The sequence below is a fragment of the Cervus elaphus genome, chromosome X (genome assembly GCF_910594005.1).
Source record: "Cervus elaphus chromosome X, mCerEla1.1, whole genome shotgun sequence".
Lineage (NCBI taxonomy): Eukaryota > Metazoa > Chordata > Mammalia > Artiodactyla > Cervidae > Cervus > Cervus elaphus.
In genome coordinates this window covers 162,029,394-162,051,150 of record NC_057848.1, presented here as the reverse complement: position 1 = coordinate 162,051,150, position 21,757 = coordinate 162,029,394, and the positions used below count along the sequence as shown (strand labels likewise).

Sequence of the window (21,757 nt, the reverse complement as noted above, 5' to 3'; positions counted from 1 at the left end):
AACCGAGCGACTAAGCACATACAGCACACGTTATGTACACATACCACACATGTATCGATATACGTATATGATACGTATGTTATACACAACATATATACACATGCATGTCTGTCACATACATGTATGTTATATTTAACATATATATTCATTATACATGTGTGCTTAGTCGCTCAGTCATATCTGACTTTTTGTGACCCCATGGACTGTAGCCCGCCAGGTTCCTTTGTCCATGGGGATTCTCCAGGCATGAATACTGGAGTGGGTTGCCATGCCCTCCTCCAGGGGATCTTCCCAACCCAGGGATCAAACCCAGGCCTCGCGCATTGCAGATGGATTCTTTACTATCTGAGCCACCAGGGAGTGTCTATATGTATTGTGTATCTGCGTATCTCCATTTCTTGACTGATAGACATCTATATTGTCATTTCTTTGTAAACTAAGTAGACTTTGTAAACGAAGTGCCCTTCTGTCCAGAGTCCAAAACCTTGTCAGAGCTTAAACTCCTGCATTTGTAGTGTACCTAATAATTAAGTGCATCTGCCACTTACACGTCCCCTAAAGGGCTTGAAATGGCCCAGCGGGGTTTTCAACTGCTGTGGCCCAACCTCAGGGCGGCAGGAGGCTGTGGATACAGAGGGGCAAGGCATCCAAGGCAGCCATCTCTAGACTTGCCTCACAAGGCTCTGAACTATCATTTTATTTTCTCAGTGACCAAGGGCACTGATCTGAGCTGCCATCAGAGGGGGAAAAAAGATGCTAATACAGAAAGACAAACACACTCTGCCAAAGAAAGAGTTCTGGGACAGGCAGGAATGGACGAAAGAGATGCTCACAAGTGAAGCAGTACTCTTTCCCACACTGCATCCAAGGCTTGGGAGTGGATATTTACAAAAAGAAAAAAACAATAAAAAGAACAATGACATCTTTATATGCCCCATGTGGATACAGAATGCAACTTCGGCATGGATGCATCTATATCCACTGTTACTCCCCACTTATCCAGGACTTGAAATGTTCTGGAAGCAAAACATTTGCAAAACAGTCAAGTACAAAGACTCTGAGTGGTCAACAGCTGTCACAAAGCCCACTCCACAAAGGAGCCACGAAGTTCCTGGGCACACTCCAGGCTATCGCCTGCAATACAATGCAGATTTCTGTGCTGTTTAAGCTAATTTACAAAGAACATGTATTTGTTTATTCATTTGTGTGTGTGTGTGTTTTAAGGGGTTTCCATCTTCAAAAAATAAATAAAATCAGGCAGCCAATTGGCTCTCATGGGACCTCTATGACAGCAGAGGGGAGACAGCAATCAACTGGATTATTCCAATCTAGTGTCTTAGAGCCATGAGCGGAAAGTGGGCACATGGCCTCAACAATGGTGGCTGAGTGTAGACACCCTGTATCTTGCCCAAGTACAATTCACCCCTGAGTCCCTCTGGTCCCTTGACACGATCAGTTAAGGTTGTTTCACTCAGGGAAACATGAAAAGGACACATAGAAGCTATTTTGCAATATTCAAAATTTTTAGTGGTGGAAATTGAAAATATTTTTAGTGCTTGAGAGTAATAACCTCTGGCATTTCTCACAGCAACTTCTGTGATCAAGTCGTTCGCTGAAATGCCAGTGAAACGGGAGTGTGGACATGAGCAAATTACTTGCGGAGATTTTTACAGCAATCACACAGTAGATATTTTTAAACCAAGTAAGCACAGCCTGCCATTTTAAGTACAAAGTCACCATGGCAACGATAACACAGACCCTGTCTCCTTTACCTCAAGATAAGTTTTCATAGGTAATAAAATTATAGAAATAATTAAATGACGCATTCAAGACTAAACTCTATAAGAGATTAGAATTCGTCAGGCGTTCAAACAGCACCTTAATTAACGTTCAGTTCCTGTGATGGTGTCGCTGGGCTTCTAAAGAAAGAAACATCATGTAATGATGATGTCTCATTATGCCATTATAGTTACTGACATCACTGATGGTTTATTTGGTGATGCAAGCCGTGGTTTTGATCAGTTTTCTGACCAACCATCTATATTTACATTACATTAAACTATCGATGAGGATTTGCTACATTCACAAAATGCCCTTTGGCGAAGGTCTGAGTCTCCTCAACTGAGTGTGTTTTGGCCCGATGTCCACCTGCAAAAGCCGCAACATTCAAATATAATGAACTCTAGCATTTGTTCATATTGTCATTACAATAGCCAGCTACTTGGCGAAAGAACAGAGACTTGTCCCCTAGCTGGTAATATATGTGGTAGGCACACAGAGCACACACACACATCATCAGAAGAAAATGCTGTTTTGAGCACATTGTTTTATTTTCATCTTATCATAATTTCTCTGCTCATAGGTACATCTCTCCCACCAGAATGCGGGCTCCTCCTCAAGGTCAAGGGCTCTCTGACTCACCACCATAGCTCTTGCATTTACAGTCACATTTGGGCGATGAAAAAGCACAGTGAAAACTGGGAAGCTGGCTGGTCAAAGAAGCCAAGTCTCCCAGGATGCCTCTGATGAGATCAACAAAAAATAGCCACATCACAGCGAAGAACTACCATGGATGTTCAGAGCCTGTCCTTTCTTCCCAGGCCAGGTGGCAGCTGACTGTGACAATGACCAAATGGTAGCCCTTCTCTGTAACATTACAAACACACTTCTTCCTGGGGATGGAAGCATAGACATCTCCCAGTTACCCGGGCACAGGAATTACAGTGGGGCCTTCATGGTCACGTCCTTTCTTAACTTCTCAACACCTTTGATTTACTTCTTTGGGGAAGCCCCCCAAACTTTCCTCAACTGGGGAAGGGTTGAGAGGAGCCAGACCTTTTATCACAGAGATTGCAAATGACAACAGTACACTAGTATGGTGGACAGTGCAAAGAGGGATCAGGCAAATGGGCTGAAGGCAGGGGTGGATCCATAGTTGCCAATGGAGAACAACTGAAAGGAGAGAGTTTTTTGATTGGGCCAATATGTGGCTCTAGGGTTTTTGTTGGATATTATTTTCAAGATAAAACACCTGCTTCCAAGCATCAGGGTAAGGGCTAAAATAAACAGGGTTCTGATGACTTGCTGTTTCATATCAGGATAAATTCTTAATGCTAGGAAACTAAGATAGGGGTTTCCCCAGTCTTCATTTCATCCTCAAAGAGCAATTTTATATTTATTTCACATAAGGGGGCAACAGAGGATGAGATGGTTGGATGGCATCACTCAATGGACATGAGTTTGAGCAAGCTCCGGGAGATGGTGAAGGACAGGGAAGCCTGGCACGCTACAGTCCATGGGTTGCAGAGAGTCAGACATGACTTAGCAACTGAACAACAACAACGATGTTCAGGAATGCTAAGCAGGGTAAAATTACAAGAGAATAAGACTTTCCAACAACCTGTGAAATTATATTGGATTTTTCTCACGAAGATGTCAAAGGTTCACAGATTGCAAATTCACAGTAATATAGAGCTATAAATACATTTAGGAATAACTCAGCCGTATGGACGTAAAACCTTGACACTTACCTGGAAATGGCCACACTTTTATTAATTTCAACTAAAAATATGGAGGACAAACATTCCTACAAATATCAGCTATCATTAATTTTCTGCACCAAAATTAAACTACCGAGAAGCATTCGCTAAATTCAAGTGGAAAAAAAAAAAAAAGACCAAACTTAAGAGCTTCCTACAAATCCTGCTTAACAATTACCCAGACAGGTGTATCACATATCTAAAGAGAATACAACACCCAAATCCACGTTTACACAGTAGATAAACTGGGGGACGGTTCTTTGCTTTGCCAGAAAAGCTGCTGAAGGGCAGCATTCTTTGGTTTTTAAATATCTATGAGGGAAACCCCAGGTTTAGGGATGAGACACTTAAAAGTCAGAGTCCATTGAAGACACATTAGAATGAGGTTTTAGTTACATCTGCAAAGCTTCAGAGGAAAAAATGAATGGGCATTTCTTTTTTCTCATGGCAATTTCAGGCTGGAAAAGGCCCTAGGGAAGGAATATTTAGGCCACTACCTTCTTTGTAGCTGGCTGGGCAACTATGCTGGATTAGACCGAACTATATGAAAATACCATGTTGTATGCCCCTAAATGGCCAAATACTGTCTGTTTTACGTGCCTCAACTTAGTATCTTCACCAAGGTTGGGAAAAAAATGGAGAAAATAGGATACTTAACCCACCTACTGTACTATTCATTAGCAGCTCTTAGGAGAAAATAAAAAGGTTAAACCTATTGCTTGAAACTAAATAGTGAATGAAAAAATAATTGCTTCACTACAATATTCCGTGCTCTCTTCTTTTGTTACAGCACTATTGGCGACTTTCCTAGATAGAGGCTGAAATAATAAATGAAACTTCTCAGGCAAGAAGAATTTTCTGAAGCTGATTACGATTTGGTTTTTGATCATACACACTATCATAGCTTGATTCTTTCTTATCATAAAGAAGGTCTTGTGCAAGGTAAGAGTTCAGTGGATTGCAACTGGATTCAACAAGTAGATTCAGATCAGCACCAGTAACTAGTGACAACCAGTACTAGGTTTGCCAGCATCAGAGAGAGGTTTGTCCTGAAGGCTCCCCTTCAGAAAGGCATCTTCCTAACTCAGCAGCTTCTTCTATGCCTGGATCCCTTTATCTGGTGTCTAGAATCCCTTGCTCTATTCAGGCCAAATTCTAAACCTTACCACGGGTTCTGTGTTTTAAAGAATGGCAAAGACTGCCTTTCATGAGTTCAAAAGTTAAGTCTACAGCTCAGTAACAACAACAACAAAACAAAGAACCCAATCGAAAAATGGGCAGAAGACCTAAAGACATTTCTCCAAAGATATACAGATGGCCCAAAGGCACATGCAAAGATGCCCAACATCACTAGCTACTAGAGAAAAGCAAATTAAAACTACAATGAGGTATCACCTCACACTAGTCAGAATGGCCATCATCACAAAGTCTACAAATAATAAATGCCAGAGAGCATGTGGAGCAAAGGGAACCCTCCTGCACTATTGGTGGGAATATAAATTGATACAGCCACTATGGAAAACAGTATGGAGGTTCCTCAAAAAAAAAAAAAAAATGGAACTACCACATGATCCAGCAATCCCATTCTTGGGCATATATCTGGACAAAACTGCAATTCAAAAAGGTGTGTGCACCCCTATGTTCACAACAGCACTATTCACAATAGTCAAGACATGGAAACAACCTAAATGTCCAACAGATAAAGGGATAAAGAAGATGTGGTGCATATACACACTAGACTACTACTCAGCCAGAAAAGAGAACGAAATAATGCCATTGACACTAAGATGTATGCAACTAGAGGTTATCATACTGATTGAAGTCAGTCAGAAAGAGAAAGACAAATACCATGATAGGTGGAATCGAAAACCAGGCACAAATGAACGTAATCACAAAACAGAATCACAGACATAGAAAACAAACTGTGGTTGCCAAGAGGGTGAGGCGGGTGGGAGAGAAAAGGACTGGGAGTTTGGGATGAGAAGCAAACTATTACATATATATAGGATGGCTAAACAATAGTTCCACTGTATAGCGCAGGGAACTATATTCAATATCGGGTGATAAACCATAAATGAAAAGAAAATAAGAATGTACATATTTTGCATAACTGAACCACTTTGCTGCACAGCAGAAATTAACACCCACACACAAAGTTTAGTCTAAGTAGTGTTTCCTAGCTTTGGCACTCTGGAGGTGAGAACCATAAGACTGTGTTTGGGGAAGGGTGGGCTCTGGGTTCACAGGACATTTAGCAGCAGCCCTGCCCTCTACCCACTGGATACCAGTAGCACCTTCCCCCTCACCCCAGCTAACAACCAAAAATGTCTCCAGACATTGCCAACCATCCCCTGGGGGGTACAAATCAATTCGAGTGGAAATCGACAAACTCCCCTTCAAACAAAAAAGAACTCATGGTCACTTCTGAAAGAATTGTGAGGCCACTGTGTCTCATGAGTCCTGGAAAGAAGCAGTGCCTGACTGTGCCAATATCACCAATGAGCACGTGGGCCGAGAGCCTGCCCAGGTGGCTGGTCCCACCTCTTTAGCCTCCAACCACGCGGAAGTTTCCAGTCCACAACCCACGCTGTGACATAGCTATTTTGGTCAGTTTTCTTTTAAATGATATCTCACTCATCGTTGTGTGAGGCTGAGGAAAACAGAAATTGAATCACAAAGCAGAAATACCACCATTTTTGCTCAAATCTTCAAGGGCAAAAATAAGATGATAAGATGTAAAAGGAACTTAACTTTCATATCTAAACTTAGACTTCAATTCTTAAATAATTGTTTGAAGTATAGTTGACTTATGATAACCCTATATGCAAAATAGAAAAAGAGACACAGATGTACAGAACAGACTTTTGGACTCTGTGGGAGAAGGCAAGGGTGGGAAAAAAAAAAAAACAATGTTGTGCTAATTTCTTCTGTACAGCAAGGTGATTCAATTATATACATATATACATGTTCTTTTTTTATAATATTCTTTTCCATTATGGTTTCTTACAGGATACCAAATATAGTTCTGTATGCCATACAGTAGGACTTGCTGTTTATTTACTTTATATGTAGTAATTAGTATCCCAAACTCCTAATTTATCCTTTCCTCACCCCATTTCCCTTTTCGTAAGCACAAGTATGTTTTCTATTAGACTTCCATTTTAAATGAGTTTCTACAATGAGCAACCACTCCAAGACAAAGACATGTAACAAAAAACAAAGTGAATTTTAAGAACAGATCCTGATGACGGGCCTTTCCGAGTTATTCAAATCTAAATATATAGAAGTCCATATGTTGGGGGGTGGGGGATGTTGTCCCAGGACAGCAGGCGTGTGTGGAAATTGTCCAGCAGTCCAGTTCCGTTCTAGCCAGCAGCAGCATCACCATCATCAACAGTAAGGGGATAATCGTGCTCTATTAAAAACTGCATTTCCAAAGATGTGTTCTAGGAGATGTTACATGTGTGATTTCTGTTGCCATCAAATAAAGTCCGAGGCCATGTGGAGGACTAAGAATATTTCTGTGAAGTGATGGGTAACAGCCACACACGTAATCTCATTTGACAGCTGAATAAACCTCTTTCCAGAATAAATCAAGCTGACACTCCAGTCGGACACTGGCCTCCTCTCAGCGGGGTGAGCAGTATATAAAAACATTCCAGGTAAAGTTTTCCATTAAACCACTTTGGGAAACCAGGTAATGTTGAATCAACCAAGCAAAGGTCATTTTTATGAGTGACAAAAGGCGGGTTTCTACTGCTCTAGACTTACCTTGGTTGCATGGCTGTGCACTCCGGCTGGAAGACTGGCTTCCTTTCTTTCTCTTTCAACAGAGAGTTTGCATCCTGAATGTAAACTTGGTCCCTGTGATGGAGCAAATATGGCCATATTTTTCTTTTCAAAGAAATCCAAATTTTTAACATACTGAGGGTTATATTTTCTTATTTTATTAGAATATATTTAGGGTCGGTTGAAGTAAGAATACCTCACTTCACTTCTTATGACCAGGCTGGTAGGTGGTAACTCAAAATCGGCTTTCCCTACAGCCTGTGTATTAATCTGAACTTTTTGTACATTCAGCTGCAATTCGTCGCAGGTCTGTGGAAGGAAACCATGACATCCATGGAATTAGTTTTGACCCCGATGGATTTACTTCCTCACGCTATTGAGGGACCTTCACTAGATTTTTTAAAGGTGTGCAAAAACAGTACTGGGGAATGAAAGAGAAGATCTGATTGTGTGAAAACATACACCACGGATATAAATGGAAGGTGTAATACAGTGAACACAGTGACTGTGGTGGAAATTATTCTATAAATTCACTGTAATCCCACTCAAAATCCTAACAGGGACGTTGGTGGAACATCAAAGGCTGATTGCAAAAACAGCAAAAAAGCGAAGTGTACATCTCAGATATTTTGAAAGAACAATAAGAGGAGAACACTTCTAAGAGATATCCCGGCTTACTTTAAATATATACTAATTATGACAGTGCAGTCTTAGCAGACAGATGGCGAAATAGACCAAGAGAACCAAACCGAGGCCAGAGATGTATGCACAGGTACAGCAGAAAAATGTAATGCATGAGAGTATATAAAAATCAGTGGGGAAAGGAAGAATATTAAGAATGTAGTGGTTTCTGTATAGGAAATGTAAAATATAGATTTCTACCTCATGCTATACCCAAAAGACTAAAATCCTAATAAAGACTGAAAACCATCCTTTCTTTTTATGAAACACAATTGTTTTTTAAATTGAAGTGTAGTTGATTTACAAAGTTATGTTAGTTTCAGTGATTCAGGTACGTGTGTGTGTCTGTACTCTTTTTCAGATTCTCTTCCCTTACAGGTTATTATAAAATACTGAGTATATTATAGTTCCCTGTGCTTTTCAACAGGTCCTTGAAAAGCACATTTTAAAAGAGAATATTGAAGAACATCTGCATGACCTTGTAGATAGGAACAATTTTAGAACAAGGCTAAAATAAAAGGCACAAATCACAGAAGAATAAAAGAAAAGACTGATAATTAGGGCTTTATTATAATAAAAAATGTTCAGCACAACACACGATGTGCTCAAAGTTAAAAGATAAGCCACAGAAAGGAAGATGATATTGACAATACATTTAATTAAGGGTTAGTATCCAGAATGTATAAAGAATTGCTACAAATCAATAGAACAAAATAAGTATATACATGAAAGAGAAAACCCAAATGGCCAATAACCTACCCCAAAGTTTCAACCTCTCTAGGGTAATTCAATATAAAAAAACAACGAAATACTTCATACCTATGAGATTCTTGAAAAAAATTTAAAACAGTGAGAACACCAAATGCTGGAGAAGATTTGGAGAAACGAGAATGTTCTGACGCTCCTGGTGACAGTATAAATGGATACCATGACTTGGGGGACAGTGGTGACATTATACAATTGAAAGGCAGCTTCATGTGATGACAAAGCATTCATTCTGCAGACTATGAAACCCAGGAGGACCCCGTGGGGCATTACCTGGACAGACCCCTTCCCCATATTCTCTGCTTTCGCTCCTCTCTGAAGTACTTAGATCACTGTATCTGATGCACATTTCCTAAGCTGTCTTACAGGCTCCTCCTGGAGCCTAAGGACTAATAATACTAACTCCTGTGACACCGCCCTGTTACCTCACCGTTAACTAATCTGAGAACTGAGCACAAGCTGATCATACACTGTGGCATGCCCCCCACCCCAACCCCGCCCCGGCCTCTAAAAATGCCTTGCTGAAAGCCATCGGGGACTTTGGGTCTTGTGAGCACCAGTGACCCAGATTCCTTGCTTGTCACCAGCAATAAATGCCTCACTTTTCCTTCACCACAACTTGGTGTCAATAGATTGGCTTTACTGCATGCAAGCAAAGGGATTCAAGTTTGGTTTGGTAACAACTACACCATCACTTCAGTCAATAAGATGACAAAATACCTCGTTGAAGGAACGAAGGCAGCTTACTGTCTAAGTCCCAACACCGCAAGAAGAAAAGTTAATTTGGCAAAAAGCATTTTACATCTAAGAATTTTCAGGAAGATAACCGGAAATCATCCCAGGCCTTCAATCTTTTTTCTAAACCTGCACATTGCTTGGAACACCCATTTGGCCATCAGTTCACTAACTACTGTTAATTGAAACAATTCCTAAAATTCTATCTTCTTCAGGCAACTAATTGGGAGGAGGTCTTAACATCTGTTACATCCTTATACCCTGAAGCCAGAAAACATTTCTGATTGTATCCTGAATACACAACATCAACAACTTCCTCTTTATTCTCAAATTCTCCTGACATATTTTTCCATTTCCAAGGTGGATAGTGAGGGTACCTTATCTTTATAATCCCTTCCACTGTATGCATGTTTTTCATGTACCCATCTCATCTCCCACCAATGATTTTCAAAGTCCTTCGCACACCTGCCATGTCAATGTTTTCTACTTAAAACAGAGGGTAGGAACCAGTGGCTGATACACTCCTTAGCATAGCTCTACACATGAAGGCATTTAATAAATGCTCTTAACCATAATGATTTAGAAGCAGGTCTATTTCCAGACAGAAAATATTACTGAGTTTTAACATAATGTTATTCATGTTGATCAAAAGCTTCCAGACCTAAGAGTTCATCCTCTATGATTCCATTTATATAAAGTGCACAAACTGGCCAAACTATGTTGGCAGAAATTAGGAATGATTACCCTTGGTCAGGGCTGCCTAAAAGGGAGCTTGCAGGGGATTTCTGAGGGGCTGGTTAATATTCTGCTTCTTAATCTATATACTGGTTAAGTTTGCAAAAATTTATCGAGCTGTATGCTTAATATCTGCCCACTTTTTACATGTATGTTATACTTCAATATCAAATTTTAAAGTGACTGTATAATATTTTTGCCTCTCGCAAAACATCTAAAAATATCTGTGACAAACTATCATTATATAATAGAGTTCAAAACAGTTTTTGGTAATCCAGGACAGTGGCTTTGCAACATGACAGTAATTCGTGGAATAAAAATTCATCTCTTTAATGTTTTGAATTCTGCTTTACTTAATCACGGTTATTGTCAGAATATGCCACAGGAGAAAACTAAAAGGAAAATATAAAATAGAGGGCTGCATCAAATAAGGTCATCCTAAAGGTGTGAGTTTCTTTGTTAATTACATCTCCATTCTTTGCTCCTTGTGTGAAGGGAACAGATGCCTGAATTGAGGCTGCCATTTGAAAATCCTCCATTTAAACAATCTTTTCAATGAGTTGTGAAACACTGCAGTCCTAAACCTAAAAGGGTGACCTGATACACACACAAAATGACAGATTTTACAGGCTCCTTCTGACTTTTGCTTCCAAGGTTCCTGCTCTTTTTATACTGGAACTATTTTGCAAGTGTGCTCATATCTCTTGGAGAACACCAATTTAAGCTCTCCATCGGAGGGAAGAAGTGAAGGATGGGGAATGGGCAGGGAGATCAATGGCTGTTCAAAAAGGAATTCTGTGAGCAGGAAGGGAGAATCAGTCCCTCTCTTACAACTTCTGCATTTCTCAAACCAACAGGGAAAATGTGATGAAGTCATTACTACGGACCCTAAGGATGAAACAGAGTGTGCAGGAGGTTGCCTTCAAGGCTTAATCTGGGTATATTTGATTACAGCTAAGGAGATGAATTCTAAATTTGGAAAGGCCATCAAGGTAATTAAGGATGTTAAGAAATGGGACTAGATCCTTGAGGTCTCTCTACTTAATGAAGAGAACAAAGGACGATGAAAACAACTTTGGTAAGCAGAATGAACTTCATATAGATTCAGTTCTTTCAGAGATAAAGCATCCTGAACATCAGAACAATTTACCAAGGAAAGCCAGACACTCAGGGTTTGCTCTCATTGTTGAGATGGTTTAGGTACCATTTTACTCGAAACAAAGAATGAATTACATGGTATGCAAGGCTCCCCACTATATCTCCAGGTTCTCCGATGACACTGAAAAAAGGTTTAAAACTTTCTTTAGCTAGAAAAGTCAAGTATCCCTTTTGGAAGGATAACAGTTTTAACCAGAGATTTTACGATCCTGTAGGTGTACTCAACCAAGTCTCCAATCATGCCATTATTCAGATTTTATAATACTGGGAAACACAAAAGGCTTTCAATCCCTCTTACTCAAAAGCAGTGGTTCTCACTATGGGATTATTTTGTCTCCCAATAGTTCTTACTTGGCAATTTGTGGTTGTCACAAGTAGAGTAGTGTTATTGGCACGTAGAGGCCAGGGTTGCTGCTAAACAACCCACAGTGCACAGAACGGTCTCCACACAACCAAGAATCATCCAGCCCCGAATGTCAAAAAGTGCTGAGCTTGAGAAACCCTGATCTAAAAGTACACTTGAAAGGGAAGGAAAGACTTCTTTTGTTTCAGTGTCTGTCTCCAGTTGCTCTGAAGAGGAAAGCAGAATTCAACAGTCCTACAGAAAATGAATACACAAGCAGATACTAAGCAATAACTCTAATGCAAGATCATTTACAACAGATCTTGGCAAACCAAGTTCAAATACCCGAGTTATAGAGCCATTAAGAGTAAAATTCAAAAGATCAGATTTAATACTTTTTCCTTTGGCAGATTCTGTTTCTAACCGAGTAAGCAACTTCTGTGCTGTGCTTAGCTGCTCAGCTGTGTCTGACTCTTCTCAATCCAATAGACTGTAGACCACCAGGCTACTCTGTCCATGGGATTCTCCAGGCAAGAATACTGGAGTGGGTTGCCATGCCCTCCTCTCAGGGATCTTTCCAACCCGGGTTTGATCCTTCCTCATTTGCAGGCAGATTCTTTACCGTCTGAGCCATCAGGGAAGCAACTTCTACCTCTAGACATCAAAATTCTATTTTCTGATGACTAGAAAATGTACTTTTTTAATTAAGTGATCAGCTCATCTATCAGATATAGTTATCAGATGTAAGCATCAACCTACTAAAATAAATTTTAAAATAAATACCCAAGATTGATCAAAAAATTAAACAGATATACTTAAATTACCTACATTACTAGGAATGAATGGGGGAACTTCACTACAGATCTTATAGACAACAGGATTAGATAGATAATGCAAAAATATTATGAACAACTTTATGTCAATAAAGTTAATAACTTAGGTAAGATGAAAAAGTCCTTGAAAAACACAGTTTATCAAACCTGAAACAAAGAGAAACAGGAAATCTGAATAGTACTCTCTCTGTTAAAGAAATATAATTCATAATTTAAAACATTTCCACAAAGAGAACTCAAAACCCAAAGAGCTTCACTGGTGAATTCTTGCAAATATGTAAGGAAGAAATAATGACACTTTCAAAATAATCAAATGTATAAATAGACAAGAACTGGGTTTCATTTGGATGCCTAACCCCTGTGGAGTCACACCAAAGAGATCCTTTCCTTCCCCCAAAAGGCTCACACTTACTTCCTTCTCTGCTTTATCTTTTGAAAGGGAGGAGGCAATAGACAAGATCAAAAATATTATTGCAAGATTCAGCTATGTGTGTCCATGTGTAATCACTTAAAGCAGGTTACTTTATGTACACTTTAGGTACAAGATGTCCCCGCCCCCCGCCACCACTGATTCCTGTCGTCCTGCTCATCCTTCAAGACTCAGATCAAGCAAAACCGTCTCCCCAGGAAGTCCCCCTAAGAAATATCACTCCACCCTTTTTTCTCCCTGAGACAGAGGAAATTATTGGACAGGACCTTGCACTTCTATTATAACTATTTATCTGCATCTCTGAAATAACTGTGGTGATCTGAGGACAGCACTGGGTCTTATTTATTTTTGCTTCAAGATGTAGCACAGTACCTGGCTCATCTGAACACGACTCTGTGAACGCTTGTCGAGTGAGCAGCTGTCTTATATTCCCTGAAAGCCTTCACGGTGATGGCCATGTAACCGGAACTCAAACACTTAGAGACGGGCACGTGCCTGTTGCATGGCACTGCAGTAGGTATTCATTTAACCCAGTTACACAAGTGGAGAGTGGAAGCTCAAGACCATTGTTACCTTTTACTCCTCAGGGCAATAATGAATTACACTGAAACAAACTGTTTCACTCCAAAAATTTTGTGCACTTCAAAAATCTGACAAGAAGGCAGTACTTTTCAACAGAGAGGAAAATATAACATCAAAAGAAAAGGCTAAGGGCAAAAACAAAAGTAATGAAATAAAATTCACACTGTTCTTTAAATTGTTTTTGTGTCTGTATATGCCTACAGCAATCAATTTACTTCTAAAGTGACTTCAAGCTCTGAAATTCTGTTATTCTGGGCAAATCTGTGCTCAATGTATTAATGTTATTAATAATAATTAGTGTCATTTGCCCTAGTTAATTTGTTCTGGTTTATCACAGTTTGTCATATACAATTTTATATGCCTTGAAATCTATACTTTTATAATGCAGACAGATCTTAACAAAATCGATTTTATATGATAAAACCCTTATCCTTTTAACAAATATTTGTGGAGTACCTATGTCAATTAGTTGAATGAACATTGGGATAAAACAATGAGTAAAGCAATCTTTGTTCTTGAAAAATTTGACATTTGAACAGAAAAGACATAAACACTAACAAGCCAGCTAATAGGAACCAGAAAAATCATGTTAAAATGTTAAATGGATAAAGTAGGCTTAAGAATATAGTAGGAGCCCTCTTACCAATGTTCACCTAGTAGATCCACCCAATTACCCAATCTTCTCTATTCTTTTTGTAAATAATACTGGGCATTGCCCACAGAACTTGGTTTCTAGGCTATTCTCCAAGACATCTGTGGATATACTGCTTCTCCCACCAGTTGAATTGTGTACCTCAGAAGAGTCTGCTATATTCTCAAGTCTGTTTATGCCAGCTGTTCTTGTTACTAGAATTATGACATTTAATTAGGTGTTACACAAGCTAATAAAATGAGTTCCAAAAATAGTTTTTATTTCTTTGAAAACCAAGTTGGTTGGCTTTGAAAAGCCTTAAGAGATGAGTCACTTGGAGAAACAGTTGCCAGAGTAAGCAGGGGCTAGAAAATTGTTAAGGTTTAAGAGGAGTGGGATTGTTGATCTACAAGGAATCTGCACACAGATTGGTTCTCACTCTACTTTAAAAGGATCAAACTGGAAATCAAAAGCCATTGAATTCTGGCTGTGTTTTTATATACAAGAAAGTCTTCAAGGAATTTCAATCAGGGTTCACACTCAAAGACCTTGACTTTACAACAGAATACTGGTGAGTTCATGTTTAAACAAAATGTGTAAGATACATCTATGGTTACTGACAGTGATTCACCCCTTTGGCATTTTCAATAAACCATCAACTACTTGACCCCGGATGCAGCCAATAAGGATGTCCTCTAAGAACCCCTTGGAAGGGTCAAGTGGTTTGGGCTAGAGGTTTTGCTAGAGCAAAAAGATACTCAATAATTAATTACTTCCTGTTTGTCACAAACAGCACTCTGTGTTATTGGACTAGAGTTTTATGCAAAATTTTCCCAAGACTTGAAGGGCACTCTCTCCCAGACCAGGGGGTGGGTTGTTCCTAGGTCTTTAGACTCAGACAGAGGGAAGCAAACCATCCTGGGAATATTTCCTGTCCAGATGATCTGCAGGGTAGCATTCTTCGTCTCCAGCTGCATCTGAATTCCTGAGTGAACTGCCAGAAGCAAACGTTATATGTGTGGGTCCTCGGCATGCATGCTTCCTTCTGACTCTGGCCTCTGAAGGTGGCCTGAGCCCTGCATGTAGAATCAAGAAAGACTCTCTGGCCAGCTCTAAAGACAAGAGGGCAGGAGAAGTTAAGCTGGAGGCCCTCAAGTGGGTGAACACTACGGCTTCCTCCACTAGTGTCCTTAGCGGATGGCTGGGCATCCTGTTGGCGGGCACGTCAAGATCCCAGCATTCAATGCAGCGACCAATGATGCCTGTGATGCTGGCTTCAAGGAAACACATGGTGTTTAAACAATTAGGAAGCTATTCTGTCATGTCTGCCAAGCCTAACGTGACCCTCATTTCTTTTTTCTAACTTACATCCTTTGAGAGGGCAGTTTTGGGGAGGATACACGTATATGTATACCTGAGTCCCTTTGATATCCACCTGAAACTATCACAATATTGTTAATTGGCTATACTCCAACATAAAACAAAAAGTTTTAAAAACAGGAAAATAAGAAAGTACATCCTTTTAGATCCATAAGGGCCTGAAGAAATGATTTTATCAAATCCTTTTACTGTATAGTAAACTGAACTTAAGAAATGAAAATTATTTACCCAAGCTCACATGGCAAGTTCGTAGAATTCCTGAGGCAGGCACCCCGGCCTGAGACTTACTCTGCTTTCTATTTGCTGGCCCTGGGGACTACCAGCTCCAGTACCACCAAGAGCTTGCTAGAAACACAGAAACTCAGACCCCACCCAGACCCAGAGAATCAGAGTCAACATTTTGAACAAGATCACCAGATGACTTGCGTGCACATTAAAGAACAGCTCTCAACCCGTGTTTTTAATGCTGTTTAGTGAAATGATTGACTGTGTTTAAATTCATAATCCTCATAAAAACTTCCTTATCACAAAAACAGATCCAAACAACTACTTCAGTGTTTTGCTATATCTGATCATTTCACATATAATTTCCATTTAAAATTACAGGCAACTAATGAAACAATGGCATCACTGGCATCACCGACTCAATGGACATAGGTTTGGGTGGACACTGGGAGTTGGTGATGGACAGGGAGGCCTGGCATGCTGCGGTTCATGGGGTCGCAAAGAGTCGGACACGACTGAGCGACTGAACTGAACGAAACAAAATTGGCACTTTTCCTCGGATGTGTGCATGCTAAGTCACTTCAGTTGTGTCTGACTCTTTGCAACCCACCAGTCTCCTCGGTCCATGGGATTCTCCAGGCAAGAATACTGGAGTGAGTTGCCATTTTCTCCTCCCAGGGATCTTCCTGATGCAGGGATCAAACCCGTATCACTAGCACCACCTGCGAGGCCCTCTCTCTGGATACATGATCCATATTCACTCTGGGTGGATAGTCCACAAAAGCCTCGTAAGAGATTATTGCGGGGAATCCACTTAGTTGCTATATCTTAGGATCTGTAAAGAAAGTAACAGGTTCAAAATTCTGTTAGACAACCTGAGTTCCTATCTGAGAAAACCAGAGTTACACAATGGCCAAGTGTGGAACTCTTCAGCCAGTGAAATAATTTCAACTGACTCATTTAGGTGGTATACTACATACAAACAGTACATCATGACATCTTCCCATTGTGCAAAAGAATCCAAGGTACTGAATAGTCAAACACATGTCAAACATCAATTGGTTCAATGCATTTACATGAAATGTCTAGAATAGGCAAATCTATAGAGACGGAAAGTAGATCCTTGTTTGCTAGGAGCATGGGGAGGTACTTCTAATGGGTACAGGGTTTCTTTTGGGGGTAATGACACTGTTAGCTAGTGGTGGTGGTTGTACAACTTTGAATATACTAAAACTCACTGATTTTGTGCACTTAAATGTGTGAATTACATGGTATGTGAATTCTATCAACAAAGCCATTAAAAAGTCAATTGGCTCAACAATTTTCTAAAAGCATGCTTTCTTTTAAGATGCACTGAAAGATAAAGCTGTACGCACATTGCTCATTATTTTCTTTGTCAACGTAAAGAATTTTGAATACCTTAAAATTTGAGTGCAGAGGAACTTTTATTTCCACAAACCTTACCCAGTTTACCAGTAAATGAACTGATACCACATTGAGGAAGTGACTTATATAAGAATCAAAGTTCCAGCCAATGGACAAATGGTCAGAGTTTTCCCAGCATTAAATCACTTCAATTAAAACATTCATTGGGGTACGTTCAGTAATTAAATACATCTGGAAAAATAAAACCAGTTCACGGCCTTGTGGTGTATTTACTAAGAATCTACCAAAGGAAATCAGTATGTTTCCTTTCTGGCCTGAGGGGGACTTTTTTTTCTTTTTTAATGTAAAAGCTAAAAACTAAAACCAAGGAAACTGCCAGAACCAGTGAGGTATGCACAAATTAACATAAATTGGCAATTGAAGTGTAGAAGCAACAATTGTCCAAGACACAAAGTACTTCCTTGAGAACAGGCCTCTGGTTTGGGCATTTGCTTCTTGAGAATCTCAGGGAACTTCCACACCTACCTAAAAGTAAAGCCCGCCCCCAATTAGGCCCTGGGCATTGTGAAAGCCATTCCCAAGAAGGTCCCCAGGTGGTAATTCGACGCTCAATTTCTAACCGGAACAAATCCGAATGCCCAGAGTCAAAAAAAAAAAAAAAAACAACAACAACAACCAGAAATAACTTTATTTCAGGAAAATTAGTTAATGCCTTCCTCAAGCCAACACTTTTGTGCAACTTTAACGTCTTTGAGCCAAGCAATGCTGAAATATTGATAGTCACAGGACATGACTAGTAGGAACTTTTGATGTTGGGAAACATTGAGGGCAGGAGGAGAAGGGGACGACAGAGGATGAGATGGGTGGATGGCATCACCGACTCAGTGAACATGAGTTTGAGCCAACTCTGGCAGATGGTGAACTGGGACAGGGAAGCCTGGCATGCTGCAGTCCATGGGGTCACTAAGAGTTGTACACGACTGAGCAACTGAACAACAAGTAGGAACGTGAGAATACAGGTCATGCAATTCTGCCCTTTTGTAGAAGGATCTTATCCTAGCTCACCCCTAACTTTTTGGCAAGAAATTGTCCTGGTGGATTCATGGACCTTATTTCCTTTCAGATTTTGATCACCTAGTAAATTTATAAAACAAACCAAAAAAAGAAAAAAAAAGAGGATTTAACTCTAAAATTCTTTGAGCTTCCTTTTAAACGCAAAATCATGTGCCCTCCTTACAAACCCTCACCAAACGTTTGCTCGGTACAAAATTACCACCCACACCATCAACAGCACGGGGACTGCAGGACCGGGTTGGGGGCCGGGGCTGGGGCCCGGTAGGGAATGCCCAAACTCTCCCCAGGGGCCGCAATGGTTAAACACACTGACTCCCTCATTGGAATGCGGATTCCGAGGGGCTCCTGTGACAGTCTTTGTGGCTTCTGCGGCTGGAGCCTGTCTGCCACGAGAGAAGGATAACAGAGCAGGCAGGGGAAACCCTTTCCCAGGCACATTTTTCGGGGGTGCAGCGGAACGAGGTTGATTTCCACCGCACTCTTAAACGAGTTTTCCGAGAGATACAGCGTCCCCGTGTAAAACATGTTGCAGGATTTCGGAGATGTCAGGAGGTGAGACACAAAATCCTACAGCTTCCTGCTCTCCGCCCCCGGCCAGGTGGGAGATTTTGTAATCTCCAGAGCTCGGCTTTTTTTCACCCCGACTAGTCGATTCCCCAACTGCCTCGGACCCCGCGGGGCACATCGGCTCCACCTGCGCCCCAGGTTCGCCTTCTGATAGTGGCAACGGGGGACAAAGAGCCTCGCCCTCCGTCCCGTCCTGTCCCTCTCCCCTTCCACCTTCCTGGTTTCAAGGCTCACGGTTCCCAAAAAAGCTCACGGAGACCCCAGGCTTGGGGAACTGGGCATTGATTTCAGGTGGGCTTAAGGCGAACAAGACCCCGGCAGGGTGGGACCGGATCAGACTCGGAGCCGGGAGCTCGGGCGACTGGAGAGCGTCCCGGGGAAAGGACCAGAAGCTACTGTCTCCCACCCCTTGAAAATTACAGCAGGAGCCCGCAGACCGGGACGCTCCGTCCGCCCCCTCGGCTCCCCTCCGGGGGGTCCCGCCCGTCCCCTCTGGCGAGTCGCACGCCTGGGGTGGGGGGGGGGGGCCGCAGCCGGAGTGGGGACGCCCCCGGGATGGGGCGGGGACGCGCACCTGGGCGTTCGGGACACCTGCGCCGCGCCCCTCCCACCTCCAGCCTCCCCCAAACCGGTTCGGGTCGGGGAGGTGCCCCCAGGAGGCCCCACCTGAGCGGGGGCGGGGGCGCGAGGCTGTGGCCGGGGCGAGGGGCCAGCGCGTCGGCTTACCCATGGCTGGAGACAGGCGGGAGGCGCGGGCTGCGGGCGCTCGGGCTCCCGGGGGACGGACACAGCCGGCGGCACAAGTTTGCAGGTCCGGCGGGCACGTGCGCGGGCGTGCAGGCGGCGTTGGGCTGCGGGGCTGGCGGCTGGTGATCACTCCCGGCCGGGGTGGGAGCGCGGCGCGGCTCCGCCTGCACTGGGGGCCGGCCGCGCCGAGAGGGGGCCCTGACGTCAGCGCCGGGGGCTTTGTACGCCCGCAGCCGGGGCCCCAGCCGGGCAGCGCGCGCGCCGGGGTGGCGGCGAAGCGCGCAGCGTCCTCTGGGACCCCCCGGGCGAGCTCCGAGGGGCGAGGAAACCGGAAAAGCCAGCGGGGGCGGGGGATGGGGGCCGAGGGGAGCGGGCTTAGAGGATCTCGGAGGCGCAGATCCGCGTCCCAGAAGAGAACTCTTCCAGCCGGAGGGGCCTTGGCAGTCCTAGCCGTCACCCATTGTGCAAATAAAGAAACTGAGGCCCGAGAGGCTGCTCGAGGAGCGCCCCGGTGTTTGGCGGCCTCGCCCCAGCCCAGAGCTCTGGAACCTTTGGCTCACGTCGGGGCGGCGGGAGCTAGTTCGTCCCGTGGGTCCCCATCCTGATTGCACAGTAGAATCACCTGGCGAGCTTTTGAAACTCGATTTCTTCTGGGCCTCAGCGGATGGGACCGAGGCCTCCATGCCTCAAAATCTCCCCAGCTGGTTCCAAAGTGCGGCCAAGGTTGCCACGCTGACTTGTGGATAACAAATGACCTAGAAGGGCACAGACGGCACTCTCCCATCTGAGTGGTGACCGATTTGGGGGTGTCCATAAACCGCCCGATCCCTGGAAGCCCACCCTGGAAAGCTCCAGAAGGCTTTGCGCACCCTCCCCAGACACGGCCTCTCCTGGTGCTCAGGCCTCCTGCTTGAGCTTGTAAGGGAATTAATGGTTTAACAGTGTCCAGATCTTAAATTCCTTCTGTCTCCTTACAGAAGAATTCTCCTGTCTCCAAAGGTATTAGCAAAGCTCTGAGATCCCCGCAGTTTTCCCCTGGCTAATGCTTTGTGAGACATTTCTGAGCCTAACCTTCCCCCCTGATAGTTTATGTTGTGTTTTTTCATTGTTTTGAAAATACATCGTGTTACTTGAACAGAGGGTTACATAAACAGTAACAGTAGATAGTCCACTTAAGGGACATTTAAGCCTGAAGAAAGAGGCTTTAGGACTGAGAAAGAGTGGAGGAAACAAACATTTCATCTATTGAATTTATTGGATTAGGAAAGATTTTTATCAAGGCAAAGCTCTAGAAAGCCTAATAATATTTTGCCCAAAAGGACAGAGATTTGTGCTAGGCAGATCACTGGCTCATTTTCACAGTCCCATGGGAACAGTCATGCCTAACCAATCTTCATGCAGTAATAAAACGGCAGGGAGCTGATAGGTTTAACTTTTTGTCCTGTTACAGGAAAGTAATCCATTTCAACCAGTCCTGAAAGCAGCTGCATGCAGGAATCCAACTGCAGTTGGCAATAACTGGGATCCCCTGCAAAGGGATAAGGGCAACAAGCAGTTGGTTTAAGACCTGATTTAGGGAAGAGCATTTGGCTTGGTTGGTTCCTACATCTTGGGAGGCTCCTAGGAGACAAGGAACACAACAGAACGGGACGGGCACACAGTCTGAAATAGTATTTTGGCAAGATATGACCTCATTCAGCCACTCTGGAAGCAAGAACTCTAAGGCTGTATGCACTGAGATGAAAGTAAACCCTTTGGTTCACTTTCTGTCATTCCCTAGAAGTCTTGGATTTTTTTTTTAACCAAAGAAAAGAAATAACAGCTGTCCAAATATTGGAGCCAGTCACAATGGGATGCTGTGATTAAAAACCAAGTTATAGCCATTGTGTACACAATGTCAAAGGAAAACCACATTTTAATAGAAACTTTTACTCACTTTGGAAATGTCATGGACTGATTTCAACAATCAATTGTCCCTAAAACCCTTAAGAAAAACAAAACAGCAGCTGGGAAATTAGCAAGGCTGCTACTGACAGGGTGTACAAGATAGCTAATATGCACATTTGACTATTAGTCTAAGAAATGCTCTTTTAAAATAATAAACCATTTTTCTCATATAACCAAAACCTTTAAAAATAAAGCAAGACTGTGTTGCCA

The 21,757-nt window shown here is 42.4% G+C and overlaps 1 protein-coding gene across 1 annotated transcript in view; it reads right to left on the bottom strand.

The window, feature by feature from the left end:
- The window catches only part of GPM6B (glycoprotein M6B), a 157,356-nt gene extending 137,222 nt beyond the window's left edge, over positions 1 to 20,134 (bottom strand). Inside the window, exon 1 of the mRNA XM_043896779.1 lies at positions 19,580 to 20,134. Coding sequence (XP_043752714.1) covers positions 19,580 to 19,583 — 4 coding nt within the window. The 5' untranslated portion in view covers positions 19,584 to 20,134. The remainder of the gene's footprint in view (positions 1 to 19,579) is intronic.
- Positions 20,135 to 21,757: the final 1,623 nt, after the last annotated feature.